Below are 11,406 nucleotides of genomic sequence, written 5' to 3' on the forward strand. Positions count from 1 at the left end.
GATGCACATGTTTATTATCATGTTGTTTATCTATTTTTCAATGTAGGCTACCTCTCTCTATGCCTGCAGTAGGTTCTGTATGTGCACATAAACTCAGTCGCAATCCAATTAAGTGGTTGCTGTTATAAAATGGACACACACACACACACACACACACACACACACACACACACACACACACACACACAGACAAACTTTTTTGGCTCGTGCCACATGGTGTTTTTAATCATAATTTAAAAAAGAATAATAATTTTTTCAGGGGACCCCATTTGAATTCCAGGTGACCCCACATGAGGTCCCGACCCCAAGGTTGAAAAACACTGGTGTAGACTGTAGATAGACTAGTCTAGCCTAGTACAGCCATTATGTAAATGTAGGCTTTTTGAGGAATAATTTCCGGATGACGATTTTCTCGTGACAGTTTTTGCAAATGTGGGCTCCAGGTAAAACGAAAGGCACAGACTTTATCGTGGTCAGCTGTAAGAGCTTTTTGTTTGTTATTTTACATTTGATTTAGTGGGGAGTGCCCACATTGTAGGCCAACACTTTCAACATAAGATACCGTATTTCATTTTCGATTTAAACAGAAAAAATAACCACTGTTTTTTGAAAGATATTAGTGAAGATGTCGTTTTAAAAATAATTTTACATTAAATTAATTTGCAAAACAATGAAACCGGCAGAAAAATCACAATTTTTAAAAGGCGTTATTTCCTGCCACGTAACGGCGCATGCGCACCGCTGAGCGAGTCACTTGGCGACGTGTACCCGGTGTGTGGAAGTGTCCAGGTATCTCACCTCCGCTGGGCTACTAGCTGCCATAAAACACCCCAAAGCCTTAAAACAGCGACAGCATGGGAGGATCGCAGAGTGTGGAGATCCCGGGCGGAGGCTCCGAGGGCTACCACGTCCTCCGGGTGAGTGTTCAGCCCGGACATCCCGCTGTTAGCTCCTAGCTGTTAGCCCAGCGCCCGGGCGGAGGCGGAGCGAGCCCGGCCCCGGGTGTTGACGAGAGGCCGGGGATGTCCTCCGGGCCTCGGTCCGGTCAACACCAGCACCACCGCGTCAGGAAACTGTTGTTCAGCTGCTTCAGAGTCGGTTTCGGTGTCACGTACCGTCTCTTTGCGTGGTCTGTGTTTACACCCGTCAGTTGGCTAGGATAGTGTGTTTACCTGTAGCTAAGTGCCGAAGCTAGCTGGAGCTACGTAGCTGCGCTGGATGACAGCTGCCAAGCTGGTTTTTGTCAATGCATCCATTATCGGACGGGTCTCAGTGGACACCGGCTCTTTTACTCTTTTAGCTCTGCTGTTTGGGCTGGAGCTAAATGGAGACAGTAGAGATGACTGGACCGGGTCGGGGTCAGCACTGGGTGTAGGTTAAGCCAATGGCTGCACAATAACAGGGGGAAGAGCCCTCAATACTGCACATCTCTTTATGTTGATCAACTCAGGCCCGACATGTTCAGGCTTTCTCCACCGAGTATGTCAGGTATTCTTTGTCTAGTAGGACACCAGTAGGATGCAGGAAGTGGATGTCACGGTCCTGCAGCAGCTCAGATTGTCTCTCACTTCTGTGCAGGTTCAGGAGAACTCGCCTGGACACCGAGCAGGATTGGAGCCATTCTTTGATTTCATTGTGTCCATCAATAACACCAGACTGGTAAGTCAACAACCCCCAACATCTATCTTTTAATTTATGACTTAGACTTGATCCAGTTTGATCAAGTCTAAGTCATAGAGCGCAGCGCAGTTCATGGCTCCCTCTTCCTTCCTCTTTCTCTGCAGAACAAGGACAATGACACGTTGAAGGACCTGCTAAAAGCCAGTGTAGAGAAACCAGTTAAGATGCTGGTTTACTCCTCAAAGACTCTGGAGCTGCGGGAGTCCACCGTCACCCCTAGCAACCTGTGGGGGGGCCAGGGCTTGCTTGGCGTCTCTATCCGCTTCTGCAGTTTTGAAGGAGCCAATGAGAATGTTTGGCACGTGTTGGTAGGCAGTCCTCGAGTCCCATCTGTGTTCAGTGGTTTCATTTGATAAAGCTGTATTTATTTCACCTATACACTCGACTCTTTATTTAACAGGAAGTGGAGCCCAATTCCCCAGCAGCACTTGCTGGCTTGAGGCCACACACCGACTACATCATTGGGGCTGACACTGTTATGAATGAGGTAGTTTATCAAGGTTTCACATCCTTGCCTCTGTCACTTCTTTACCTGATGATGATGATGATGATGATGATGCTTTTTGTCTGTGACTCGGTCCTGTCCTGCAGTCAGAGGACCTGTTCTCTCTAATAGAGAGCCACGAGGGGAAAGGCCTGAAGCTCTACGTGTACAACACAGACACTGACAACTGCAGAGAGGTGGTCATCACACCCAACAGTGCCTGGGGAGGAGAGGGCAGGTAAACCACATGATCTCTGTCCATGTTTTGAGCATTGGCGTGCTTCCAAAAGAAAAATCAGTCATCACTCAGCCGACTGCACCTCACATGAGCTCCATAATCATTCACTGTATAATCACAGTTGTTGTTTTTTACTTATTTTTCGTCATCATTTAATTTTTCCTTATTTTCTTGTCTTTATTTGTAACAAATTTGGTTTTTGATTATGTTCTTCATGGGTGAGGTTTTCATATAAGCCCTTTCTGGGTTTCATACCTCCTCTTCGCACATCCCAATCACTATAATTGTCCATACTATTTTAAAGCCCCAGTATGTAATTTATTTGGCTTTTTATTAGCAAAAATCAAATATGTCTTTCATAAATACGTATTTCACTGAAGTGGAATCACACCCGCATACAAATGAAAGCTCTCTCGTACCTTAGAATGAGTTGTTACAAGTCGTTACAAATACATAAGTGGGCGACGCACCGAACCGAGGCGGCCATTTTTTACGTTCAGTGGCAGCGTGACCGTAGGTAACCATAGAAACTCAGAGGAGCTGTCGGCTCGGGGAGAAAGTTTTCCAGGTAGCGCCTGATAAAACTGTCACCACTGTGTAGTGTGAGGAAGGACGGAGGCACTGGTGTTGCATTCAGGTGCAGTCAGGCAGACGGCCGTCGGCAAACCAACCGGATGTCATTTTACTCAATGAGAGAAAGACGGTAAAATGTGGGTCAGGTAAACAATACGACATCACCATGACAACATATTGTCACGCCTGTATTGTTTTGCCTCGTGCTGGCGGACCACTTGTTTACATAGACGCTTGTTTATCCTGTTACATGCAGTGTCTGTTGTCTGTCTGACGTCTGCCCGATTTCACGTGAATGCAACATCAAGAATACGTTCCGATATGCAACCGCACCGCTAGATGGGGGGAATTCCTACATATTATACCTTTAAATGATATGTTTGTGCTAAATAAATAAGTAAATAAATAAATAATCAGATTGAATTGAAGCTACAGAGAATTTGGGCAGTTATTCTGTCTGACTTTTCCATCTCACTGATGTGGTTGAGTGTTTTACTGAACCTGCAGTGGCACTTGTTAAGAGCATGCAATTGCATAATAATAATAATAACATAATAACATTTCTACAAGTCAATTTAGAACAACAAGCCGCAGTTGTGTCCACAAAGTCTCCACACTTTTCATTGATGTGGCCAGTTGTTTCTCTACCTTGGGGAACAGCTGTAAATGAGCACAACATTAAACATATTCAACTGCTGACCACATGTGGACATGGGGGCTAAATCACAGATGTGGAACCAGGTTAATCTCGAATGTATTTGAATGAAGACTGAGGTTTATAGTTGCTCTCTCTCTCCCTCTCTCCCTCCCTCCCAGCCTTGGCTGTGGGATTGGCTATGGCTACCTTCACAGGATTCCCACCCGGCCTTTTGAGGAGGGAAAGAAAATCAGCTTCCCTGGAAATAATCCCAGTGAGCCCGTCAGTCCACTGAAGGATGGATTCACTGAGGTCAGACCACACACACACACACACACACTGCAAGTTGTTAGATTTTGTGTAGTTCCCTGAAACTGTGTCCCTGAAAACTCCCGTTTCCTGTGTTTTATAACAGAAGCTAAAACTTTACCCATCAGTATGCAGACTGTGCGTGACATTGGAAAGACTTAATTTTTGAGTCATGCGGCCTCTGAAGTGTTCACACTTAGAAAATGCAGGTTTCCTCATTGTGCATGCAGCGCAGCAGGCAGGAGGGACAGAGCACAGTGTTGCTCATTAGAGATGATTGCACATTGGGATGAATGTGACCTTATCTGTTTGACAGCAGCATGGTTTTCCTGGCCTCGCTCCTCATGTTCTCTCTCTTTTAACTCCTTCAGGTCCAGCTGTCAGCGGTGACCCCTCCTCCCTCTGCCCCTGCTGTCTCCACAGGCCTGGAAAACTCCCTCTCAGGCCTGTCAATCAGCACGGCCCCGCCCACCATGCCCAGTGAGCTGCAGACAGGTGATTTGTTATGCTCATTTTATGAAAATGATGTGTCACGTTCTCATAAACATTACACACCCACGTCTAGGGATGTGCACGGTTACCTGAGTACCCGGGTACCCGAGTAGGCAATCTGCTATCTGGTTATGAATTTATTATCCGGTTAACCTAGGATTAAAAAAACGGCACGTTAGAGCGCAGTCTAGTGTCGGATCAAACTACATTATCATGCCATGGTTCGGCTTTTTGTAGTGTTAAACAGTTTCGGATCAAGCAACGTGATTTTCTGCTGTGTAAAAGCGTTTTTGGATCGAGCCTCGGACTTTCAAACCTTTTACAATAATCTGTGGTGGTTCCCTCGGCGTACGCCGTCGGGAGGGAGACGACAGGTGTCATCAAGTCTGTTAGAAAATCTGCTTTCAGTTTACAAACATTCTGAAACCTTCCCAGTTATTTCCTGAAACGATGCGAGGCAGAGAGGACCGAAGGCACCAACATGTGTAGTGTGGACTAATAAATAAGCACCGCTAATGATTTAAAAAAAAGAAAAAAAAAGTTTTCTCCTCCGAGGCAGCCGCGGCATAAATGTGCTGCGCTCAGCGCTCAGAGCGCATGCAGCGCATTTATTCCCCGGCATAAAGATGCACATCTGCCCCATATGTGCATCTTAAACTCCAGTCTCTACTCTTATTATCCACCTGATATTTTGTCTGACGACGCTGTGTGTCAGTAATGCGGACTGTCTGACGGACAGAGCACATTTATGCCCCGGCTGCGCTCTGTCCGTCAGACATGACGTCATTTTATTTTTTATTACAGTATTCGGTTACCCGGGTACGACAAGGTTAGGATACTCGGTTAGAAAATTATTCGAAATGCCCATCCCTACCCACGTCATACTCTTGTCTAATCCGGTGTGTTGTGTTCCTCCTGCCAGGTTTGCCCACGGTCCCTCTGCTCCCCTCCTCCACCAGCCCCGCCCTCAGCCCCCTCACTCCACTCAATCCCGCCACCACCAACTTCAACCCTGCCACCACGCTACCAGGTGGGTGATTTCTCAGACGGTCCAGCATCCACGTCATCAGTTTGCTCAGTCAGCTGTGAACTTGCAGCACAAAACACGTGGCAGAGGTGTTACAGCTCCGTGTGTAGATTCATACAGCTGTGTTCACACCCCTGTAGGAAAATAAAGACAAAGGTCAGAGTCAACTGCAAGGCTCAGTTTGTTTTCTTAAGGACAAGTTGCCATTAGTAATAAAATAGTGAATAATAATAAATCATTTTATTTGTTGGCGCCATTCTCAACACCCTGGTCACCTTACATATAAAAAACAACAGCAAAAAATAGACATAAAATACAAAAGCACAGGAAATACATATAAGAAAATACAATGTGGCTAAATAAATTTCCACAAGTTTCCGAACGTCAAAAATGTAAGCCGGTTTTGCTCTTCTGGTGGAATTGTATGTCTACGCTTCCATGGTTTCACTAGTTGCCATAGTTGCTGTAAATGCATGGATCTAGTAACACTGGCTTTTAACAAAGGATGTCCATTTGTGTGACATCCATTGTTAAAAGCTGGCGTCATGATCCATGTGTCTTACATATTTTCAATGAAAAAAAGATCCACAGAAGATCCAAAGAACTGAAACCATGGAAACGTAAACATTCAATTCCACTGGAAGAGCAAAACCCACTTACGTTTTTGACGTTTGGAAAAAGGTGGATAGGGAGTAGGAAATTTGAGAGGAAGAATGGATTAACTTCTTTCCCATCAGCCACCAACAAGCTCTCACGTCTCCTCTGGTTTTGTACCACGAACCGTCAAATGAGTTGAATATTCTGTAGCTCGGCCTCATGTACAGGGCTGTTCAGTCTCAGCATTACCTCACTTCAGATGTACAAAGTGACAATGGCTGATTAGACATGTGCATGAATAATGATTTGTTTGCACTTCCATGGCATTGTGTGTTTGTGTGTAGGTCTGATGCCCCTCCCAGGTGGCCTACCTCCGCTCCCTAACCTTCCCAACCTCAACCTGCCACTCCCAGACCTCAGCGCGGTGCAGCTAGCAGGCACCGGCGTCTTACCGGGGACCACAGGTAAACAAACAGTCACGCTCATTATACACTGTTTACCAGAGGCTGCAGGATGACGACAAGGACCAGTACACACTGATTTGTTTTCAGGCGTCGTAACACAACATATTTAAAGCACTGCTGTAAATGAATGGAGAACATACAATGCTGCCTGAAAGTTTGTGAACCCCTGGAGTAGTTTGGATTTTTCTTTTTTTTTTTATCATGATTTTCTTTTTTTAATATACAAAATGACGCGTTTATGTTCATCAATTCCATGTAAATGTTTTGAGGGAAGTGGGTGTAGCCAGCAGAGAAAGTGAAACATGGAATCAGAGTATGTGCGAAAGTAAGTGAACCGCAGCTGCATTGGTAAAGTCAAGTAGGTAGATGGACTCATGTGGGTGCTGAAGTTATTAAATAATCAATTCCTTAGGAGAGGTTTGGTCAGATCTGTAAGACAAATCATTTACAAATGGAGGAAACTCGGCATCAGAAGCACCAGAAGAAGAATAAATCAGGTAAAGGCCGACCCACACATCACCTCCAGAGAGTTGCAGATCTCTCTGGCAGCAGCTGGGATTAATGCACATCAAGTGAAAAATGAATAGATATATAAATTGTGGCAGCGTCTACTCCAGAGAAGACAGAGTTGCCTGTTTAAACTCAGCCAGAGATCACGTGGACAAACCAGAGGCCGTCTGGACTTCCACTCTCTGGACAGATGAGAGTCCCACATTGAATTATTTGGTCACAATCACAGACACCACGTTTGGAGGACTCACAAACTTTCAAGCAGCATTGCATATAATTATAAAAAGTGTTTGAATGTAGTTGTGATCGAAACAATTTCTCCCACAATGCACTGTGGGTTGGAAAGGTGCTTACATCGTCTCATTCTCCATTCATTCATTTGCTCTTACATATATAGAGAGCCTAAGCGGAAGCGGGAAGTAAGTCTCACCATGGGACCTCAATTCGGAAAAAAATTCCATGTAGTGAACGGGAGTCAAACTTTTATTTCGTGATCTGATTGAATTGTCATGAGAAAAATATATGACCTCTACCTGTTTAAAACATCAAAATTCCCCAAAATCCGTAACCAGAAAGACTACAGGTGGCGTAGGTGACGAAAAAATACAAAATACATTCTTCTGTTGCCGTTTTATGACAAACTGCAGATTTTTTGGCATGAAACGCGATGTTTTAAAGGGACATTGTGTAACTTCTCCTGTTATCTATTCACGAAAATCGATTCTTTCGTTCAAAAGTCTGTTTTTCATTAATCAGTAATCCCCCCCATCAACAAACTGAAGTGTTCCGGTAAACTCTGAATTAGCCGTTCATACCATTCATATCTACATGGAGCGGGTAAGCTCGGTGCTGGCTGCCATGTGGTGTCGCCATGTTTTTACGTTCAGTGGCAGCGTGACGGTAGGAAACCACGGAAACTCAGCGGAGACACCGGAGCTGTCGGCTCAGGTCGAGGTGGCGTCTGTGAAAAGTCACCGCGGTAACGCAGTGAGGAGGAATGGAGCGTTACACTGATGCTGCATTCACCTGCAGTCAGGCAGACGGCCGTCGCTAACAAACCAGATGTCATTTTAGTCACAGAAGTCCAGAGAAAGCCGGTAAAACGTGGGTCATGTGCATTGTTTTGCCTCATGTTGATGGACCACTTGTTTACATAGAGGCTTGTTTACGCCGTTACGTGCAGCGGCTGTCGTCCGTCTGCCGTCTGCCCAATTTCATGTGAATGCAGCATGAAAAATACGATCGAGTTGCTTGCGATCTACAACCGCACCACTAGATGGGAGTAATTCCTACACAATGTACCTTTAAGTAGGTTAAAGTCATATATTTTTCTCATGACACAATTAAATCGGGTCACGAAATAAAATTTTGATTTCCGTTCACTTACATGGAGATTTTTTGGGTCCCATGGCGAGCTTCACTTCCGCTTCCACTTAGGCTTTCTATAAATGAATGAATTCAGGCTTTATGCTGTGTTAAAGGGATAGTAGCATTTTTTTTAAATTGGGGTTGTATGATCTACAAGTACTTTAATTGCAGTAGAAGACTCTCTGCACTCCTCCCGTTAGCAACGCCAGCCCATAGCCCTGCCCAGAGATTTACAACATACAGTGTTGTGAACAGACCCAAAGAAACGGCCTATTTTCGCGGCCTTAAAGAGGTTTTACCTGAAAAAAAAAACACAGTTCCATTGTTCGCTGTAATGTAATTTTTTTCCAGCCCTTCAAAGTGCAGGAAAAACGCAGTTTTTATTTGGAAAATGCTACTATCCCTTTAAAGTATGTAGCATGGTAAATTATTCCATCGTTATGTGACTGTAACACGTGTTTTATCTTTCAGTCCCGTCCCTGGCCGCTCTCCCACCCCTCAACCTGCCGGGTCTGGCTCCGTTCCCCCCTCTCCCCACAGTGCTTCCCTCCCAGCTGCCCCCCCTCCTGCCTCAGGGAGTGGCCCCCCTCTTACCTACATCCACCGCCGCCCCTCCCGCCTCGGTCACAGTCACGGCAGCTCCGGCTACCGACCCCGCCGACTCCACGGCGACCACGGAAACCGCCTCCACGAACGCCACGGAAGCACCGGCCCCCACGGAAACAACACTAACGTCGTCATAACCTGGGAAAAACAAGACCCCACTTGCCATCAAACCAAAACACACACCCGGTTTCTCTCTTACCCCCCCCTCGCCCCCCCTCCCTCCCTGTCTGTCTTTCTCTGTGTTTTTCTATTTATTTGGCCAAGAGGGACAGGCAGTCACAGAGCTCAGAGGTCAGCATGCTCCGGTTATGAGTGAGGAAGCTTGTGTGGAGCGATGAAGGATGGATGGATATGAAGATTGGAGGACAGATGTAGACTGCTCTCACCAACATGTCTTTATTACCAGATTGTCACGGAGCTACTGTATGAGGAGGACGAGGTGCGCTCTTCGTTTGTAGTTTGCACTTGCGCAGTTACATCCAGGCAAAGAACTACTGTACCTTAGGATTCACACCCCCCCCTCTTTCTGATCTGGCAATCCTCTGTTTCACAATTTAGATTTTCTATATAAACAGTGTGTATCCATGGGGCTGGATGATGCATCAAATTCACTCAGTGACAACCCACCATCATTACTCCTTAATAAATAAACTGAGAATAGCTACAACCGCCACTGACCTGTAACTGGAAGTTCAGCAGAGTGACCAGCCGTCTAACTGGTCGTACTGGAATAAACCAGGACAAAGATATCAGATGTGGGCCGACACAGAGGACGATCATGCACTGTTGTAATAAATACTAGAAGAGTATGAATTTATCATGTTATAGATTTTGGTTCTAATCGTCCAGCCCTAACATATAATCTCTTATTATTAGTCAATAGACGCCCTGACCAGTAGATTAATTTGATTTACGTATTAATTTTTGTTGAAATTTCTGTACGAGTGTTTCCACCCAATGAATGAATCTGCATTATTTTGCACCACATTTGTGTTTTGAAATTATTAGTCTGTCCCTTTTTTTATGTCTCCATGTATACCCAGAGCTCTACAGTACACGCCGTCTCTACCACACGGAGAACGTTACAGCGCGGCGGCCATGCCAGACGACACAAGGTTTACAGTGACAAGAGCTACTGAGCAGTGTGTGTGTGTGTGTGTGTTTGCTGTTGGGTGATCATTTAGTGGGTGTAGATGTCTTAGATACACAGCACGTCTCCTGGCATGGCCGAAGTGCGTTGGTGAGAGAGTTGTAGTGATGCAGAACAGCCACAGGGAGTCGCTGTAACTGAGGTTTCTGAAAACATCTGCAGTATGCACAGTGCGAGCAATAAAGCCAAATAAATTTTACATGATGCCTCTGTGTGTCTTCATACACAGTGTTTGTTGCTGTTCCTTGACAGTCACAAATCAACGACTTAACAAGACAAAGCTGTGATGAGACAGTAAAGCTCCGCTATGGAAACTGAAAGGCTTCATTCTAACCACCCACTGGTGAAAGAGGCAGGTGTTGGTTTCAGGATCATCTTACAGGAAAAAAGAGAAGGTACACCAACCAAAAACACTCACTAACACACAGATTCCAAAAAACATTTGGGTAAAAAGGCAAAAAACATTTTAACACCTGCAAAATTCAGGTGTGAAATGGACAGACTACGTGGAGAGAAAAGTCAAAAGTGACATTAAAAATCCATCAAGTGACAGAATTTAGCTGAAAATATGAAAATTTATATCTGAGAAATAAATTTGAAAAACACCTGTGAAAGACTGGACAGGACTTGTCTGCAATTTCAAATGTAGGCTTTAATGTGTTAAATGAACCACTTCTGATACATAAAACTGACCTGAAAATAAACGTTTAGTATGGATTCTGTTTTATAAGTAAGTTAAGATTATGGGTCAGTTTTAAGTGATTTTTTTGTGTTGTCTAATGAAGAGAAAGCATTAAAAATATTTGTTGCTCAGGTTCAAGTTAAATTCAGCTTTATTCCAGAAACCAAAATTTGGGATAACATTGAAACTTGAACAAACCCAGAGTTCTTCCTCTTGAATTTCAGTCAGATGAATTGATCAAAACAGAAGTGAATATTCCTGATGTTAAAGTTTAAAATTTCCATCTCAGCTTCACTTCCTCCAAAATGGACTTGTGAATGAACACCAGGAAAACCAGTTTTGAAATGAATCCACTTGATCTTTAGAGGGGGGGGGGGGGGTCAGGCAGGTGGCAGCCAAAGTGAAATATTTTGATATTGTAAATTTAAATTAATTAGGTTTTCAGCTTCTACACAGATTCAAATTATTACCTCAACATAGGAGGTCATGTTTTCACCTGTGAATTTCCTTCTTTATTGTGAGAATTACAATTTCCAACATTTTTGTGAATAGGCTGCATGCACAGCTCCACTACTTCCTGAACTTAAAC

At 44.5% G+C, this 11,406-nt stretch overlaps 1 protein-coding gene across 1 annotated transcript; it reads left to right on the top strand.

Annotated features, from left to right (window-relative positions):
* The first annotated feature begins 747 nt into the window (after positions 1–747).
* LOC146971089 (Golgi reassembly-stacking protein 2-like) lies at positions 748–10,334 on the top strand. Its single transcript, XM_085805106.1, has 10 exons — positions 748–917; positions 1,579–1,659; positions 1,785–1,988; positions 2,081–2,167; positions 2,272–2,402; positions 3,792–3,924; positions 4,293–4,416; positions 5,336–5,443; positions 6,382–6,501; positions 8,851–10,334. The coding sequence occupies exons 1-10, from the start codon at positions 855–857 to the stop codon at positions 9,120–9,122; spliced, it is 1,323 nt and encodes a 440-aa protein (XP_085661232.1). The 5' UTR covers positions 748–854; the 3' UTR covers positions 9,123–10,334.
* The last annotated feature ends 1,072 nt before the right edge of the window (positions 10,335–11,406 follow it).

Source organism: Trachurus japonicus, chromosome 17 (genome assembly GCF_045865225.1).
Source record: "Trachurus japonicus isolate A0001 chromosome 17, Traja_1.0".
NCBI lineage: Eukaryota > Metazoa > Chordata > Actinopteri > Carangiformes > Carangidae > Trachurus > Trachurus japonicus.

Coding starts and splice junctions, on each gene's coding strand:
- LOC146971089 (XM_085805106.1), top strand. CDS start 855: ATGGGAGGATCGCAGAGTGTGGAGATCCCGGGCGGAGGCTCCGAGGGC. Junction 1,989..2,080: donor AGAATGTTTGGCACGTGTTG/GTAGGCAGTCCT, acceptor TTTATTTAACAG/GAAGTGGAGCCCAATTCCCC. Junction 6,502..8,850: donor CGTCTTACCGGGGACCACAG/GTAAACAAACAG, acceptor TTTATCTTTCAG/TCCCGTCCCTGGCCGCTCTC.